Genomic DNA, 19,431 nt, shown 5'->3' on the forward strand with positions numbered 1-19,431 from the left:
TTGACAGAATGGTAAAAAGGAAAATGCAAAAATGTAGTTAGAGAGGAAGATTAACACTTACCTAATGATATGCACATAGGGAAAGCGACGGCAGTTGTTGATCCCTGGTTCGTGGTTGTTGCGAGCTCGTGCAGCCGAATGGCTAACCGGGGTGCGAGGGGAGCCGCCCCATTGTTATGTGATTGGCAGCGGGGCTAAGTTAGGCGGAGTTGGTCTCTGGCGGAAAGTTCGAACGAATAGCCAGAATCATTGTGCGGCAGATGTGGAGCGAACAAGCAGGAAATATTTGTGCTCTGGAAGTGGTTGCGGTTTGATTAAGAGCAAAGGGAGAACTTAGACTCTGCGTTGAATTTTAGAGGTAGCTGGTAAGAGGGATCGTTTTGAAGAAAACAGACTAAGGACTTTTCAGGATTTTTCCCCTGTTTCCGAAATATAAGGTTTTTGGGAATAAAAGGGGTAGCTAGCAGGGTTTTCAGGAGTTTTTCCCTGGTTATTTAGTCTAAGGATCGGGGTGAATTTGAGAAAAACAAGTAAGGTTTTTTCAGGTGTTTTGGAGAAAACACGGAGGATTTTTTCAGGATTTTTTCTCTGTTTCCAAAATATAAGGTTTGGGGAAAAGAGGGGCTACCTACCAGGGGTTTTTTTGGAGAAAAAGAGTTTTTTATGTTGGGAGCCGCGGTGCGTTTTTTGGGGATCGCCAGAGTTTTGGTTTTTTTTTCACGATTCTGAGTTTTATTCTAAATCTCCTTGTTCGGATTAAACAAATGCATATAAATTGAAATAAAGTTTTCCCCCAAGGCATGCAGCCTGTATTTCTGGCCATACTGAACGTTACAAAAGCACAAGTTTAACTAAACAGTTTCACTATTTTACTATGTATTATTAACACGTTTTCACACATAAGCACGGAGCCCGAGACACACAAAGTCCGGAGACACAGACACACGACCTCGGGCACGCGCCCTCGCACACACGCTGAGCCACCACCAGATGGAGTTTTTTAAGCATAAAAAAAATAAAAACTTTTTTGTTTTAATGGATTAAAAAATAAAAGAATGCTATTTGATATATAAGAAACTTAAATAATCAATTAGTTCTTTTTAGGGGGAAAAAGCAATGAGCTATGAACTAGCATATTTTTATGAATATCATATTTTTATGAATATCATATTTTTATGAATATCATATTTTTATTACTTCCTTTATTACTTTATTACTTCTTAGGACCATAAATCATTCTAGTGGTCATAAATCACTCAGTTTGACATAAGGGGTATAATATCACTCTCTTATAGCTATTGCTAATCTCAACCATTGTCCCTTGTTGGGCTTACAATCACAATACATACTTTTTACAATAAAACATAGAACCAAAATACATCATAAATAAAATTAATAGACAGTAAATTACATGAGTGTTACAAACTGTGAGATCACAGGACAGCTTATGAGGATTTAAGGTACACAGGTGTGATCATTGTAATGGGGTGACAGTAGTTGATTCTTTGTTAATAAGGCCTTGATGAGTTTTGGGACAAATTGAGTGAATTGCAGAAACAAATTATCACTAACATCACATGAGTTTGTGGCTTAAGTTTGGTGTTTTGCTTCATTCAGCTCAAACTGTTTGTCGTCTTTACAGGAAGTGTAGCAGCACATACAACAAAGGATGAACTTTAACATTTTGTGTGTGTGTTTCTAGGAGGGGACACTGACTATGACGAGGAGGCTGATGAAGACTCTGATGAAGTCAAAGCTCTCAGAGGCAGCAACAGTAAGTCTTTCTCAGCTAACGTGTTGTATCAATGTGTAATATTTTTGTGTAATTTTTGTGTGTAAAGTTACATAATTTTGTACTCTGGTTTGACTGATTTTAAACTCATGTTGCAGCTGAATACTGTGCTTTTTTTCCTTTAACAGTGTCCATTGACCAAGACAGTGATTACGATAGCTCTGACTCTGGTGTCTCTGACTGATCTCTCGTAAGTATCTCAGATGTGCTTCACAGATTCACAATGAGTTAATTTAGGATATTAGAAAGTTGACATATGGAGAGGGATGCACCAGCCTGATATTGGTCTTGCAAAGCTGGATCAATAAGTTGTTAGACATTAATGAACGTGATGATTATGACATTTGGAATTATTGTACTAACTAGAAAGCGAAAATTTCAGAAGAAATTTTAAGTGTGCCTATGCCGCTGCTAATCAGTGTAGTTTGCCATTCATACGGCTACAGAGAGCAAAACTCAGCAGAGCAGCCATTCTCCACCATGAACTATGGTAAAAACAAACACCGCTCGCGCCTCACAGATGACAGCTTACAGTTTTGTGTAAAGATGAGGTGACTTCGTACAGCCCCGATTTGCAGACGCTGTGCACAGAGGTTCATGAGCAGAAGTCCCATTGTACCACGGCAGACCAACAATGTTTGCATGAACACGCTTTGTAGCATTACTTTATTCTTTATTCTTTATTCTGAATGATTAACAATGGTCTACAGCCAATATTGTGAATTAATATACAAACTTTGGTTGTAAGATTCAGATAACTGTTTAATAAAAGCTAAATATTTTATATGAGAGTAAGAAAGAAAAGTATTTCTTTGTGCCCCCCTTTCCCTGTTAATGCCCTACCTGGCCCCCTGGCAAAACTTTGCTAGATCCGCCCCTGCACAGTTACCAGCTGTCAGCTACTTAGAAAACAGAAACAGTTCATAACTTCAACTCATCCATGTCACCTAAAAGGTAAACCTGTTTCTCCATCACCTGTTCAGCTCTGATGATTCAGTAAGGACATCTCCTGGTTTCATCTTCATGTTTCCCTCTCACCACATATCCAAACCATCATGACCAGCAGCTTTACAGCTGTGGCTCCAGCAAACATCAGCTGATGCTAGAAATTAATATTAAATCAATTCTAACAACAGCTGATCAAGCTTAAACGTGCTGCTGTTGTTTAGCAACATCCACTGGTTTCCTCTTTCTGGTTCAAAGTGATAAACAAACAAGAGAGAAAAGCCGATCAGCTGATCATTGATCAGTTTCATGATTGAAGTTGCAACAGGCGAGAGAGGGGAGAGAATGACAGGGGAAGAGGCAGCTGTGCAGCGTAACGACAGAATAACTCCGGCTTTGTGTCTTTTTCCATTCTAGCTGAAGTTCGGGACAAACTGTTCCTTTTCAGCTCAACACGAAACGCGTAATATTTTCTCTGAATGTGGGACGATTTCGTTTGTACGGGACGGTTGGAAACTCTACTAAATAACCTTATAAATAAAATAAGATCAACATCAGTAACATCATAGCACCACCCAGCTGTATAGAAACTCCGTCATGCTAGCTAGCACGCAGTACGAGTTATTGTAACTGACTGTAAAAAGTCAGCACAACGAAAATAAACTCCACCTAAACTTGGTTTATATCTGACCAGATAGACTGCAGGTCATAACTTCTTACCTGAAGTTCAGTGTGTGTGTCTTTCAGTTTCTCTCGTTATGTTCCCTTTCAAACTTTAGAGACTTTATTTGAAAGAAGACACTAGTGTGAGTGTAAATAAGAGCAGTGAGCTGTAAAGACCGATTAAAGTGAAATGAGGTCAAATGAATGTGACAACTTTTTAATTTATTTATTTTTTTGGACTTTTACATTTTCTAATAAATATCAGTAGGTTTCTATTGTTGAAGTCTTTGTTATATTTAACTGATTTCAAGTTAAAAAAGTTCTGTGTGATTACACATAAGAGTTTAAGTTGGTGCATCCCTCACTGAGAACCTGCTGTTACTCTACATGTAAAATAATACTGTTGCTCCTCTCTGCAGCTGATTCTGACAAACAAGCTCAGGCCCAGGAGTCGTCCTGAATCTTCAGCTACATCAAGTTTCACGGCTCGCATGAACTAGATTATTGGCATACAGGCTACAATAATTAAAAATAATAATGATAAATATAAATAGTTTATTTTACACTTTACAGATTAAAAATCTGAGGTATAATGTGGTTCTTTAACTTTCCATGAAATGGGTTTTAAAAGTGTTCATGCTTCCTCAATCTGAACCTTCATGACAGCAAAATTTATGAGTCAGTTTTGATAAGTTTAAAACTTTTAGAGTAAATCATAAATCTGAAAACATGTTTGTAAAGATATTTGAAACATTGTCACTGGTTTATGCACCTGTGAGAATAGTTCATACCGATTGGACACAAAGCAGACGCTAAAGTCTGCATCTGATAAAGTGGGCGGAGCTCAGCAGTCACACCTGCTGCCTCTGCAGGAAACATCTCCAGGCAGGTGGAAGAAAATGTTTTAGTGTGACGTCTGTTAATGCATATAATGTTTTTATGTAGGAGAAATATAATTAAAATCATAATATTTAGAAGTGAATACATAAAATAAAATGGTTGGATACTAAACAAAGCATAAATGTAATGTGAAGGTTGGTGCTTTAACCCTTTCACTGTAAGTTGGCTTAATGAATCAGACCTTTACAAACAGCGAGACCTCAGGTGCTCATGAGAATTAAATGATTTTAGATACTCTGGTGTGATCATTGTAATGGGGGCGTGGCATAAACTGATTATCTCCTTTTTTATTATGGCTTTTATGAGTTTTTGGCCAAATTGAGTGAACTTCTAGATGATTACAAAAACTACAGTCTGTCTGTGTAAATACATTTATTGTTTTATTGTGCCTTAAATATTCATTTGCAGTGAAACTTTGTTTTAAAATAGAAAAACTTTTTCTGTGGGAAATTTAGGGCAGAAATCTGGAAAATGTTGTGTTTCAGTATTTTAAGTTTGACAAACTGAATTTGTGCTGGTTTCAGTCTCTTGGTTCCTGATTTGTAGCTAAAAGTAAGAAGCAGCTACTTTCAGCTGTTTGAGAGAAACTGAAGAAGACGTTTACTGAAGTTTTAGGACCAACAGACTGATGAATAAACCAAGTAAACCAAAGTAAAGACAAGCTGCACTTTGACTTTTATTAGAACAATTTGCTGGAACTACAGAGTAATGAAGTACTTCAAGGTTTTGTGTGGATGACTTCCAACCTTACTGTACAGCACAGAGCACAGAGGGACAATATATGTAATCAATATATGATGCAGAATGAACAAGTAAAGACTGTAAGCTGAGTCTGAGGCTCATGCAGGACATTTCATAGTGAGGTGTCTTTGGTTGGATTATTCAAACATTTACATCAAAGCACCAAACTCATTTCTCACAGATGAAGGTCATTGGGGTAGAAGAACTGAACTCAGAAAATCTCCCATCACGGTGACAGCAGACTCCACAGGAACCGGGAATCCCAAGTCCTGCTTTCCAGATCCTGTCAGAGCGATCAAATCTGATATGAAACTGGACTAAACTCATAACTATTGTCACATTCATATAAATATGAGTCTCTTTTGGAATATTTCCAATATTTCCTGTATTTCTTTCCCAGGTTTCTCGCCCACTTTCCCTCCTTTAGACTTTTCTCTGAGAATCATCATGCACACTAAAACAGCTTTCAAGCTTTGATGAATATGAAATCTTCCTGCTGTAAAAATGGAGAATAAAAAGACGTCAGAGCTGACTTTCTGCTGTTTGAAACTGTTTTGTCAGCTGTTTACAGACATCACTTTGAAATGTGTGTCTATCAGGTCATATTTACTGAAGCTTCTTCCTTCATATGTTCTGAAGTTTTACAAACACCAAAGAAGAAGAGACAGGAATTCTCTGAAACAGTTTTTGTTCTGTGAGAAAAGAAACATTACAGCACAAAAAACATGAAGACAAATTGAACAAAGTGAAATGTGTCGGTCGCTGCTTTGAACATGTTTCAATCCTGATTTCTTCAAACTGACTTGTTGTAACTGAACGTCATCACAGACTGCAGATGAAGAGAGTTCAAGCACAGCTGTTCATTCAAAGGAGGATTTCTGCTTTTCTTTACATTCAGTTTGTGGGGCTGTTGGAAAATAGCTCAACTCATGTATTGCTGATCTATCTTCCAAAACATCAATGTTTCACTTCTAAATAATAACTCTGGAATAGAAACAAACTAATGTCTCACGTTTCTGTCAGCGCTGATCCGTCCACCCATTCCCATTTATATCTTCCTGATGTGTGTTTGGCTTCCAGACCAATCCAAGAGAATCCTGTGACTGATTTGCTGTTCAGTTGATTGACAAATTCCTGTTTGAGAAGAGACACAAATATTGTCTCCAGTCATAATTCAGCACTTCTGTTATAGTGACATCATCTTGTGAATATGTCTGAAGGAAGAATAAATGTGATGAAACTTTTCTTCCATACAGACATGAACAAACACACCCACCTGTTCCTCTTCGCTGTTTATCATCACCAGATCAGCTCCTTTATCCTGACAGTCTCTCCTGCTGTCAAACCAAGTTTTACTCTCAGTGGATATAAAGTAACAGCTGCTTCCAAATCTCGTCCATCCTTCATCACACTTCTCTTAAAGTCAAACACATGTTTTAAAGTCAGACTTTGTGTCATGTTGTATCACATTAATCTTTGGTCCCTGTCATTTTCCCTGTAAATACTTCATTTAAACTCAGGTTTTCTCTCTTATTCATAATTAACTGAAACTTACATTTATACAGAGAAACTGTTACACAGCATCAAACATTTAGGATTCAAAACAAAGACACAATCAGGTTATCACTGTGTAACACTGATGTTTTCTATTAGTTATTCAAACTTTATTACCTTCTATCTTCTCCTTCAGCTTCTTCACTTCTTCCTGTAGCTGACTGTGGTTTTTACTCAGTTCATCATAACGGCTCTGTAACTGAGTCAGGCTGGTTTTTGTGTCTTTAGAGAAAAAAGATTCAAATTAAGTTAAAATGTTCTACAAATATATCTGTGATATAAGAACTTGGTGTTTGCTTACCTTGAAGTTCATCCTCAGTGTGGCTGTTCTTCATTTTGTTGAATTCACTCTTGTTCAAAGCATCTGAAATATTTCAGTGAAATCAAAATAAAATAAAATAAAATGAGTGAAACATTGAACAGAAATAATCTTCTTCCTCTGCTTTGTCAAATATCAATAAGAGTCAGAAACTTGCAGCCATTGTTCTTTAACGTGTCCTGTGGGTGGAGGTGTTAGAACTACAGGAAATCTGATGAGCTAAATACGTATCAACTGTGAACAAAAACCACTGACAAGATTCAGAATAATTGTGCTTCAGTGTGGAGGAAGAAGGTGAAGAATCAAACAGCATTTCTACACCTGTAGTCAGAGATGTTATCTATATGCTTTGAAAGAACAGACAACACTGGGAATCAACACTTCCTCATATCACAGGTGTTTCCATGTGATCAGGTACTTCCTGTGGAAGTGCAGCTCTCACTGTGTGTTTCCTGTTTCACTTCGAAGGAGTTTGTAGGGCTGAGCTGCCTTTGACTGTGAACAGTTTCTCCTGTTTATGTTAGTTTGGGAGGTCAGCTGCTGTAATTTGGTTTGTTTCTTTTTTTATCTTAACACAAGAAGCTGATTCAAAATGTAAAATCAGTTACCTTTCAAATCCATCTCCAACTCTGACAGTTTTTAATAGTTTCTTACCTTCCATCTCGTCCTTCAGCTGCTCGTTTTCCAAACTCACCAAAATATCTGGTTAGAAATGCAACAAAACCGAAGATTTAAAATTTAAAATGATTTAAATAAAGTTTTTCATTTTCCTATGAGATGAATGGAGCTAACATTAGCTTGTTAGCTAGCTGCTTAATACACCAAGTGAACTAACTAGTCGCACAATGACAGACGGCCACTGTCTAACATAGTGTGACTGCACCTGCATCAGTCTGCAGCAGATGCTGCTGCCTGTCTGCTTTGTTGATATAATCACAGAATCACCGTGTTGAGTGAAGAGTTTGAAGGAACAACAAGAACATTCACTCCACCTCCACAACACACACAAGATATGAGCCAGGAATCATGCACACAGACACACACCTGCTAATCAGTGCTAAGTAACAGACTCATGAAATACTAGAAGCTCAGTCAGCAAAACCAACGTGTTGGTCAGGCTGTACCACACAGCAGCTCATATTATTGATCAGAGAATTCCATTTAAAATGCCACCGTGCAGTTTTTATGAAGAGGAAACTATCCTTAGAGACCAAAACTCATTTGGTCCTGAATGGAAACATGTTTTTAAGGCAGCAAAGGTGCTCATTTTAACATGGGAGTGTATCATGAGCATGATAATAAAACTCCTCACAGCGTGTTGTGATTCCAGCCAGAATCAGCAGATACAGAACCACCAGCTTCACTTCAACAGCTCTGAAACGGCTTCTTTTCACAGCTGGAAGCTTCTCCTGGGCTTTTATTTCTACGAAGGCAAAATGGAGAAAATCATTTGTTAATTTAATTATTAAACATGTTTTAATCATAATTTGTTTCCCATTTTTCAAGCGTATTTTATTGGTTTATCGTCAGAAAGACTTTCCACCTGCAGCCGACCTGATGATGAGCTGAACAAGTTCATTCTAGCAGTTTTGATATTTACAGGAGACTTTGTCACATGTTTGTCTTCAGGTGACTTTTACATATGTGAGAACAGAGACTCTGACAGAGAAACGCTTTGATGTGACTCAGAAACAGACGAATGTGTATCAGCCGTGTTTCACACAAAGACCAGATCATGAAGACAATGTTGGTTATTATAATATGAATATTATGTCATTAAAACAATATCTCCATGATTTGCTGAAATGAAAACAGAGTTGTTATTCATTGGTCTGATTTCCTGTCAGCTAAAACTAGCTGTGAAAAGTGTGCTTTGAGCAGTTTCCGTGGTTATACTCGCTCCACAGTGTCGACCAACACTTCCTTGTTTCTTCTATTTCTGCCTTCACCACTGATCTGTGAGATAACTCCTCCAACACTTTTCTGTCAGCTTGTGGAGACTGAAGAGTTTCTACACTTACTAAAATAACACACTGATACTTTAAACTAGACAATTTTTATCATTTATTCTCTAAATAAACAGAAAACATTAAAAATATAGAAACATATAAACCATAATAAGAGCAGAGACTGCACACCTTCACCAAAGCTTGAACTTTCCTCCACACTATGAATAAACTGAGTCTCTGGACCCAAAAGCTTTGATGGATCTGTATTAGTTTGATATTTTATTGAGAAGATGGAAACAGTCTCTCCTGATTCCTGATCCCTCAGTATTTGATACTTACCTCCGTCCTGTGTTGAAACAGGGACCTGATGGTCTGTGCTGGAGTCCACATTCTCATGGAGGAGGACCAGTCCCTCCAGTCTCTCTCCTCTGTCCTCTCCTTTGCTGTATTTCACACTCATGCTCAACTCTGGATCCTCATCGATGATGGAAGACATTTTAAGATGCTCAGTTTTCAGCAGTATCAGTTTCCTGTACAGCAGAGCTGTCACTCAGTCGCTGTGTTTCTCTGTTAACTGGAGCTTTTCTATGTGAAGCTGATTCTGATTCTGCAGTAAATCATAAGTAAATGTTGGTCCTCTGTATTCTGATGCTGCTGTCGCTTCGCTTCCTCTGTCTCTCTGTGAGCTGCTTTGAACAGGAACTACAGACGTTATGACAGGAAAAGCTGAACCACATTTTTTTCATAGTTAAAATTAAAACTGATAACACAAAGTCCAGATAAACAGAATCAACTTTCTGGGTTTATTGAAGGTTTGTTCAACAAATTAAACTAAATTTCCTTCAAAATAAAATGTTTGCATTTTATTTTATTTATTTATTCATTCATGATTTGAGTTTATGAACTCTACTTTTTCACAGATGTTTCTTTGTTGTTGTTTTTGGACAGAGACCATTGAAACAGTAAAGAAAGTGGGGGGAGAGAGAGGGGCTGAGCTGCAGCACAGAGCCTGGGCTGAACACGAACCTGAGACTCTGCAGTACTTTTTACTGCTGCTAGTTTTTCTGTCCTGACAGATGTGATGATCTGATCTGTGACTAAATAAGAACACAGAAGTGTTTATATGACAGCCGAGTCACATGATGGAACAAATTTATAGGACAACATGATAAAAGTGCATCTGAACGGTTTCTGAAAATGTTTTTCTTATCTGATATGAAACTCACAAATACGTTGTGCAACATTTAATGTGCCACGCATCCTCGTGTCCTCATTTTACATCATCAGATGTTACAGCCGAGATAAAGTGGAGAGAGAGAGAGAGAGAGAGAGAGCGAGAGAGAGAGAGAGTCTTGAGATGTGAGAGATTTGTCATGTTTCGTGTGTTTGGAGTGTGTGGATAGCAGTGTTGCGCAAGTTCCTATGAAAAAGTAATTAATTATAGTAACTAGTTACTACTTCAAAAAAGTAACTGAGTTAGTAACTGAGTTACTAGATTCTAAAAGTAATTAATTACTTGAAAAGTAACTTTTGTGTTACTTTAAAAAAATGTTTAACCCTCTGGGGTCCAACTACTTTTGATGTTTCCTCCACATTTCACCTTTAAAAACTATTTATTTGCCTTGTTTGGTCTCGTTGTTTTCAGCACAACCTCACGTGTCTGAATTTACAGTCATGTTTTCATTTTGACAAACTGTGTTAACACAATTGATCAAAATCAGACAAAAAACTGTAACAACCACAAACATGTTTAATGATCATATTTCATAACTTTAAATGCAAATATAAACTGTCAATTTTAAAATCATATGCACAAGTTTTGCAAACAACAAAGTTATTTGCATCCATTTAATTTTACCTTGATTTTTTAAATAACCATTTCAAACTATTTACAGAACAATCAGCTGTTCTTCAACAAGATGCTACAAATTATTTGTGCCACTGCAAATATTTCTGTCCACTATAAAGGAAACATCACAGCCTGATACCTGCAGGTCTGACAGCAGCAGGTGTGTCACTCCTGTTTCTACCTGGAGACAGCAGTCGCCTCATTGTTCTGACACACAACACAAAACTATCCACAACACTACACACTAACTACACACAACAACACACTAACTACACACTGCAAACACGCTGAACGTCACTAATCTCTCTCTCTCTCTCTCTCTCTCTCTCTCTGTCACTCCTAAAACTTCCCCCTCTTCCTAAACAACCAAATGTCATGTTGCCATATCATTTTTTGGTCGACATGGTGCATTTTTCCACAAACACAAAATGGGTGTTTTTGTTTTGTTTTTTTATTTTTTGCTCATAAGCAGAGAGGTCTCGCTGCGCTGTCCTTAGACAGCAAACGTGACGAAACTATTGAGGAAACAACGCTGCGTATATCTTGTTTATCATGACTCTGCTTTTACTGGCCTATCAACACAGTTTACAAACTGGTATATGTCACCTTGTTGCTTTGTCATCTTTAAAAAAAACAAAAAAACCTCATGATGTGATATTATAGTATATAGTATATCAGAAATCTGTTCACTATTTGTATTACAAATTATATCAGTAAGGAAGCTGACTAAATATTAACTGATCATTTATGGCAAAGGGGTGGGATTAAATAAGTGTTTACTTCTTCCCTTTCAACATGTAAATTAATCAGAACGTTTTTTTGTATGTAATTTGTACAGTATTTTTTTTCTTTCTTGTTTTCTTTTCTAAATGTACTTGTATATTGTTCACATGTTGAAATAAATTACCAATTACCAATTGCCGTCCCGTACAAACGGAATCGTCCCACATTCAGAGAAAATATTACGCGGTAAATGACATCAGTGTGCACACTGTGTCTGAGGAGGATGTGTGGAAGTGCTTCAGGAAGGTGAACGCACACAAAGCTACTGGTCCGGACGGGATTCCCGGCTGCGTCCTGAAGTCACGCGCGGCTCAGCTGGCTGGAGTGTTTACACACATCTTCAACCTCTCCCTCTCTCTGTCTGTAGTCCCAGCCTGCTTCAAAATGGCCACCGTCGTCCCTGTACCCAAATCCTCCACCATCTCCTCATTGAACTTCTGGTGACCTGTAGCCTTGACCCCCATTGTGAGCAAATGCTTTGAGAAGCTGGTCAGGGACTTCGTTTGCTCTGCACTACCCGACTCACTGGACCCTCTACAATTTGCATACCTCCACAACAGGTCCACCGATGACGCCATAGCCCTGACACTACATACTGCCCTCTCACACCTGGAGAAGAGAGACGCGTATGTGAGAATGCTGTTTGTAGACTACAGCTCAGCATTCAATACCATCGTTCCCTCGAAGCTGGACAGGAAACTGCAGGATCTAGGACTGAGCAGCTCCCTCTGCAGCTGGATCCTTAACTTCCTGTCTGACAGACTCCAAGTGGTCAGACTGGGCAGCATCACGTCATCCCCCATCACACTGAACACTGGTGCTCCACAGGCAGTGTTGGGAAGGTTACTTTTAAAATGTATTCCATTACAGATTACAGATTACATGTCCCAAAATGTATTCTGTAACGTATTCCATTACGTTACTCAATGAGAGTAACGTATTCTGAATACTTTGGATTACTTAATATATTATCATGCTGTTTACAACTACATGAATGTACTATTGCTGTGATTTATTACTGTTACTGAAGGTCCGCGGCTCCGAACCGTAGTAAAGGGACCTCTGGCTAATACGGTGGGTTCTGTGTCGGCTCGTAGCTGAAAACTAGCTTTACTTTGTTGTCTGGGTCAACTTTGCTAGCAGAGACAGAGAGAGGCGTTGAAAGGCTGCTCCAACAGAACTTATTGTTTCAGAGGAAAACACGAACACGGTGTACAGTCGAGTCTTAATAGCTTACTTACAGCTGGGCTCGTCAGGCTCTCTTCTTGGCTGCAGTGGTTATTATTATATTTACATGCTTCCAGCTCCCGTTTCTGCTCGATGACAGCTCGTACTTTTCCTTTTTCTCCCTCCCTCGCTCACAGACACATAACGGGTATGGCAGTCCATTCTCCCTGCAGCACGGACTACACTGCCCATGAGGTTAAATTGTTTAGGGCGATGCCTGTTCAGAGGGATTTAAGCCACACGTTGATGTTCATTCACTGCCAGTTCGTCATCAACACATGTTGGTAACAGGCCTTATACTTCAAGTTCTTGCTGTGTATCTTGTTAACCAGACTCTCTTGTGCTGCAGTTGCTGTTTTCACCTTGGCTCACGCTCCACCTCCAGACTCAGGATACCAAGCAATCATTTTGAAAATCCCTCTGTGCCTCACCTGCCTGCCCTCCTGCCATCACACTCCATCTGAAGCCCCGGATCTCAGGTCAGCCTTTCTACGCCACTCAGCCCTCCCTGGATTCTCTCACCCCCCTCTCAACACTCCATGTCCCCTACTGCAAGTAAGAATTGCTACCCTTACAACTTGCCACTTCAGAGCTGCCTCCACTACCTCCCTAACTCCACTGTCTTCTCTCTTCAGTGTGACTGTTCCCTGCTCAGCTCCACTCTGCATCCCGTTCCCTCGCCCTAGCCACGTTTCCCAGGCCACGCCTCGTCAAACTCCACGTCTTATTGTTTTTTTTGTCTTTGCTACGTTCTTTGCACTACGCCTAATAAATTGTCACATCATCTGCTGTCTCAGCTCTGGGTTTCTGCACCTGAGTCCTTTTCAGTACAGGCCACTCGGCCCCCGTGACAGACAGTCTCTCCTGCTGTCAGACCAAGTTTTCCTCTCAGTGGATTTAAAGTAACAGCTGCATCCAAATCTCGTCCATCCTTCTGGACACCACTTCCCTTAAAGTCAAACACATGTTTTAAAGTCAGACTTTGTGTCATGTTGTATCACATTAATCTTTGGTCCCTGTCATTTTCCCTGTAAATACTTCATTTAAACTCAGGTTTTCTCTCTTATTCATAATTAACTGAAACTTACATTTATACAGAGAAACTGTTGCACAGCATCAAACATTTAGGATTCAAAACAAAGACACAATCAGGTTATCACTGTGTAACACTGATGTTTTCTATTAGTTATTCAAACTTTATTACCTTCTATCTTCTTCTTCAGCTTCTTCACTTCTTCCTGTAGCTGACTGTGGTTTTTACTCAGTTCATCATAACGGCTCTGTAACTGAGTCAGGTTGGTTTTTGTGTCTTTAGAGAAAAACAGATTCAAATTAAGTTAAAATGTTCTGCAAATATATCTGTGATATAAGAACTTGGTGTTTGCTTACCTTGAAGTTCATCCTCAGTGTGGCTGTTCTTCATTTTGTTGAATTCACTCTTGTTCAAAGCATCTGAAATATTTCAGTGAAATCAAAATAAAATAAAATAAAATGAGTGAAACTGACTGTTGGGTCGTTTTCTCTCTATAGAAAAAAACATGTTAATAAATGTAAATATAAATTTTATCTGACATTAGTATTTTCTTGTTAATTTTAAATACTTTCTTACCTTGATGTTCAGTGTGTAGCTCGTTGTAACTGTGGTTCAGTTTGTTGTATTTAGTCTGAAATTCTTCATGTTTGATTTGAAGTTTGTTGAATTCACTCTTGTTCAAAGCATCTGAAATATTTCAGTGAAATCAAAATAAAATAAAATAAAATGAGTGAAACATTGAACAGAAATAATCTTCTTCCTCTGCTTTGTCAAATATCAATAAGAGTCAGAAACTTGCAGCCATTGTTCTTTAACATGTCCTGTGGGTGGAGGTGTTAGAACTACAGGAAATCTGATGAGCTAAATACGTATCAACTGTGAACAAAAACCACTGACAAGATTCAGAATAATTGTGCTTCAGTGTGGAGGAAGAAGGTGAAGAATCAAACAGCATTTCTACACCTGTAGTCAGAGATGTTATCTATATGCTTTGAAAGAATAGATTCTGACTCATGTGACATGTGCCTGTTCTCACTGAAAATATGTCTTTTTACATTCAGTCAAAGCTGCTCTGAGGCTTCAACACTTCCTCTTTCTGCTTATTTATAATTAATAAATGTTTCTTCCTGCAGCTTCCAGGAACTCCTGTTACAGTTTTTCCTGCTTTCAGACGTCCTTTTGCAGGCGTCTCTATTCTCACATTAGTGATTTGTGATGTTTCTCCTGATTCAGCATTAAGTCTGTCACAGCTCCACCAGGGCCTAAAGGTCAGCTGAAGATCATCAACTGATTTAAAACCTAGAATCAAACCACCTTAAAATCCAAACATCAGCAGCTGCTGGGAGTTTTCTCTGTGTTGTTGTTTTTGTTCTTGTGGAGTCTTTACCTGATAATATAAAGAACCTCGAGGCAACTGTTGATGTGATTTGATGTAATAAAAAAAGATTAATTGATATATCCCAGCAGATGAATGGAGCTAACATTAGCTTGTTAGCTACCTGCTTAATACACCAAGTGAACTAACTAGTCGCACAATGACAGACGGCCACTGTCTAACATAGTGTGACTGCACCTGCATCAGTCTGCAGCAGATGCTGCTGCCTGTCTGCTTTGTTGATATAATCATGGGAGTCTGTGGGGACTGACTCGCTTTCAGCATCAGCCTCCAGTGGTCATTAAAGGAACTGCAGTTTTTGGTACTTCCTGTATTTGCTGTGGCAGAACGACACGTTCTGGTTGTGAAGCTGCATGTTTGTTGGCTGCTGGGATTCAGTAAGTGGAAGTGGCAGCATGTAAAGAAACACAGACCCTGTGATTAATTTGCATAAAAATTTCTTAACTGTATTTTGTGTTTCTCTTAACTACAGATAAAACTCTGTGTTGTACAATATGTGTAGTTTGTTGAGTTTTTGAGAAAATATCAAACTGAGTTTGCATAAAGCAGAAAATGTATAAACTTCTTTTTCTAAAGACGTTGAACGTTCACACATAAAAGCACAAACACAGTCACACCTCAGTGTCACAGTTGGTTCGACCCAGGAAGTGTTATTTTCTCAGTTACAGTTTGTTTTCTTGCTGTTGCCTTATAGAGAAACAAACTGTTGAACTGTTGAGGTTCATCCAGTCGATGTGGAAAGTTTGAACCACGTCTCAGTCACTCTTTAAATGAACAACAATTTATATTTCACTTCTTCCCTTTTTATGTCATTCACTAACTTTTCCTTTCATTTCTACATTTTGCGCAGAAAAACTGATGCATTTCATTCATACTTTGTTGCTGGGCCGTCCTGGTTAACACACCTCTGCAACATTACATGAGAGTCGGGTACTCGGCCTCTGGATTTGTAAATCTGGGCTGGTGGGTTCAAACTTCAGGAGATCACACTCCTCAGCCTCCCTAAGAAGGTTTATGTCAGAATATTGAAGGAGACAGTCCATCCAATTGTGAAATCTCAAACTCAGAGCAACAATGTGGTTTCCATGCAACACTGGACTCTTCATGCTCTCAAGGATGTGTAGGACTTTACCCATATAGTCTGCAAGTGTTTTGTGGAGAGAAGACACTTAACCACATCCTTGGCTGGGCCTGTGTGGGGTGATTAAGGAGTCTGATGTATCAGTCCCACCATTGCTGTCGGCTATCTGCTGCCTGTACAACCAGGATCAGACCTCGGTTCGCATCACTGGCAAATAAATAGATAAATCAGATTTGCCAAATAGACAGAATTTCTGGGCAGGGCCGAAGGAGCTGGAGCTCCTCCACACTGAAAGCTCCTGACTAGGATTACACCTGTGTGCTACTTAGATGAGGTGTTTGAGGTTTGTCCAACTGGAGGACACACGTTGTCTTAATCATTCAATTCAGTTTTACTTCTCCAAATCACAGCAACAGCCTCAAGGTGCTTTATGTTGTGAGGTAGACCCTACAATAACATTACAGTAACAAGTTTGCTGTTTGTGTGTTTTCCAGTGAAGTAGCAGAAACACAGCAGTGTGGGAACAGGAAATAAACACAATCAGGTCTGCAGCATCAAATCATTTCACTTCAAATGTTTAAAATCAAACATCTAACATATTGGAATAAAATTGCTCACAGCGTGTCATGATTCCCACCACAATCAGCAGATACAGCACTCCCAGGTTCACTTCAAAAGCTCTGAACCAGCTTCTTCTCACAGCTGGAAGCTTCTTCTCGGTGTGAAGATCTACAAAGATAAAACAAAAAGTCAGTTTATGAAGCACTAATGAGAGACTTTGGAGCTTTTTATTAATCCTCACTGAAGGAATGATCCCAGGAGAAATGAAGTAAATCAGATTTACCAAACAAATTAGTCGAGTTTGTTACAAAAGTGCCAGTTTGGACTGAAACTGGAAACATATTCTGGGGACATGTGACACGAACACTAAAATGTCTTAAAGTCGTCGGTGTTAAGAGAAATATCTTTAATGTGTATCTGCTCATTATATTGTTTTATGTATTTTAATAAAGGCTTGTAGAGCAAGGCCACTTTTAACTCACAAACTAAGTGAAAAACAGGAAGTTTTAGTGCACAGCCATATTAATATTTAAGACACTGAAATGAGGAACTTGCAATATAAGCAATGTTTGAGAATGTGTGATGTGTAAAGTACCAAAATAAAACCTATATGAAGCACAGTTTATGATTCTAATGTTAGAGCTCTTGCAACTGGCGTTTGAGCTGTGCAGAGGTCTCTCTCTTCCGGAAGATGATTGAATAAAAGAAATATCAATATTTTAACACACAGAGTCGGTTTTCTCTGTTCTATCATGGGGACAAAAGAATCGGGTTTAATATCGGATATCAGAGCTTTAAAAGACACTGAACAACACTTTCATCATCAACATTTTCTTTGGTTTTGTCACTTTGATGATTTCCTGCTTACCAGCTTCTTGTAGGCCGACGTCAGGGTGCTGCTCTCCATCATCTAACACCTCCACCTCACTTTGCTCTCTCACTCCTCCATCCTCTTGGGACCCTCTGCTGTATTTCACCCTGAAATCTTCAACACTTTGAATTTCTGTAGACATTTTGAGCTGAAAGATCTTTGAGCAGCTTCACCGTCTGTCTGTGTCTTTAAGTCCGACAGCTTTGAAGAGAAAACAAAGAGGAAGTAAAACAGGACAGGTCACAGTTCTTCTGACACATCAGGAGGCGTCAAACTGTCAGTTATGTACAAATGAAAACAACATTCAACAAGATCTGAAGTTCAGTTACAAGAATGTAAAACACTGAAAGAAGTTTTGTTTTTAATATTTTCTATCACAGAGATAATAAGCTTTAACTCAGCAGCTGCAGTATGTTTATAATAACACGGCTTTGTTAGACCCTGCCTTCTACAAACTGTAAGTACATAGAAGCAGCAGAGAGAAGAAGTGTTTGTGACACAGGAAATATGTCAGAGTGAACTATTTATTCATCTTTATTTTTACCAGCACAGAAACTAACAGGGCAGCGTGGTGCTGCAGTGGTGAGCACCATCACTTCTCAGAAAGAGAGTTCCTGTTTTGGGTAAAGTCTTTCTGTGTGGAGGCTCATGGTCCTGGTCTGTGAGCCAGCGTTTGTGTTTGACGTCTGATTCTGGTTCATTTCATGTTCTGAGGTGAAGTTTTGGTTATGATTGTTGTGTCTCTGTTTGTGTCCCCAGGTCTTAGTTTGTTATCTAGCCTCAGGTTTTCTGTTATCATCCCTCCTCTGTGTCCCCGCCCTCTTCCTGTGTTAGTATCTCTCTGTGAAGTCAGTCTTGTCTCCATGTTGATTGGCCTGTTCCCCAGTCGTGTCTCTGTGTTTCTCTCACTCCCTCTGTTCTCTGTGTTCAGTCAGTCTGTGTCTCAGTGTGTGTTTCTGCTGTTTCCTGTTTTACTCTGACAGTCTCTCGTCCTGTGTGCATCTTGTTTAGTTTTGCTTCCTGGTCTCGTTAGTTTGATTATGTTCAGCTTTGTTCCCACCTGTGATCTGTTCCCTTGTGTTTCTTCTCACAGCCTCCTTCATTCCCTCCAGCTGTGTGTTCGTCTGTTTAGTATTTCTTGGTCTAGTTATGGTGTTTTTGTAGTCAGTAATAAATTGTCTTTAAGTTTGGTTTCTGTCTCCGACTCCCACATTTTATCTGCTATCCTGCCTTGCCTCACACAGCGGTACATGACAGGAGATCTCGAGCACTAAAATAAAGCAGCAGACTCCGGCCTACAAGTGGCAGCAAGTAGCCGTTTCCTTTCTTGAGGAAAAGCTGAAGTGGAAGTGTTGGCTCACCCCTGGTAGGAGAACATTTTCAGTGGTACTCACCGGGCACTAAGGGGTCCTCAAAGACGTCGTGTTCGTCCACCTGCTGCCCCACCTGCACCTGATCCTCTGCAGCTGAAAGTGGGCATCATCCACCCATCTCTGGTTGCTCACTGTTCTTGATCAGTCTCTCCGCTGCCCGCTCATTGGCCTGCCTCCTCATAAGCTCTTCCACCTCGATCCTCAAAGAGTTTCCTGTCTGGGGCCATCAGAGGCTCAATTGTGTGTTGCCGGGGTTGTTGGCGGGTGGGTGTATGGGGGCCCCAGTTTTCTCTGTAGTGGGGTCGGGTGGACTATCCCGGGCTCTGTGGGCCCGGGCAGCGCTGCTGCACTGGGCCCCGGTCCGGATGGGCCTGGGCCCCCTTTCCCTGGCGGG

The 19,431-nt window shown here is 39.6% G+C and overlaps 1 protein-coding gene and 1 long non-coding RNA gene across 4 annotated transcripts in view; one reads left to right on the top strand and one right to left on the bottom strand.

The window, feature by feature from the left end:
• LOC146492535 (uncharacterized) overlaps positions 1-9,766 on the bottom strand; it is a 66,000-nt gene extending 56,234 nt beyond the window's left edge. The window contains exons 1-7 of one of the 3 annotated variants that reach the window (XM_085149246.1): positions 9,203-9,766; positions 8,227-8,337; positions 7,569-7,616; positions 6,897-6,959; positions 6,713-6,817; positions 6,318-6,457; positions 4,953-6,175 (exon numbers count right to left, since the gene is read on the bottom strand). In XM_085149246.1, coding sequence (XP_085005372.1) covers positions 6,050-6,175; positions 6,318-6,457; positions 6,713-6,817; positions 6,897-6,959; positions 7,569-7,616; positions 8,227-8,337; positions 9,203-9,359 — 750 coding nt within the window. In that variant the 5' untranslated portion in view covers positions 9,360-9,766 and the 3' untranslated portion in view covers positions 4,953-6,049. Of the gene's footprint in view, positions 1-4,952; positions 6,176-6,317; positions 6,458-6,712; positions 6,818-6,896; positions 6,960-7,568; positions 7,617-8,226; positions 8,338-9,202 lie in introns of those variants that run through there. The other 2 variants (XM_085149247.1, XM_085149248.1) reach the window with 2 other exon arrangements.
• Positions 992-7,000, top strand: LOC146492537 (uncharacterized). The gene is made up of 3 exons (XR_014872055.1): positions 992-1,774; positions 1,921-1,982; positions 3,820-7,000. It is a non-coding gene; the product is annotated as an uncharacterized LOC146492537 (long non-coding RNA).
• Positions 9,767-19,431: the final 9,665 nt, after the last annotated feature.

This window comes from Neolamprologus multifasciatus, chromosome 22 (genome assembly GCF_963576455.1).
Source record: "Neolamprologus multifasciatus chromosome 22, fNeoMul1.2, whole genome shotgun sequence".
NCBI lineage: Eukaryota > Metazoa > Chordata > Actinopteri > Cichliformes > Cichlidae > Neolamprologus > Neolamprologus multifasciatus.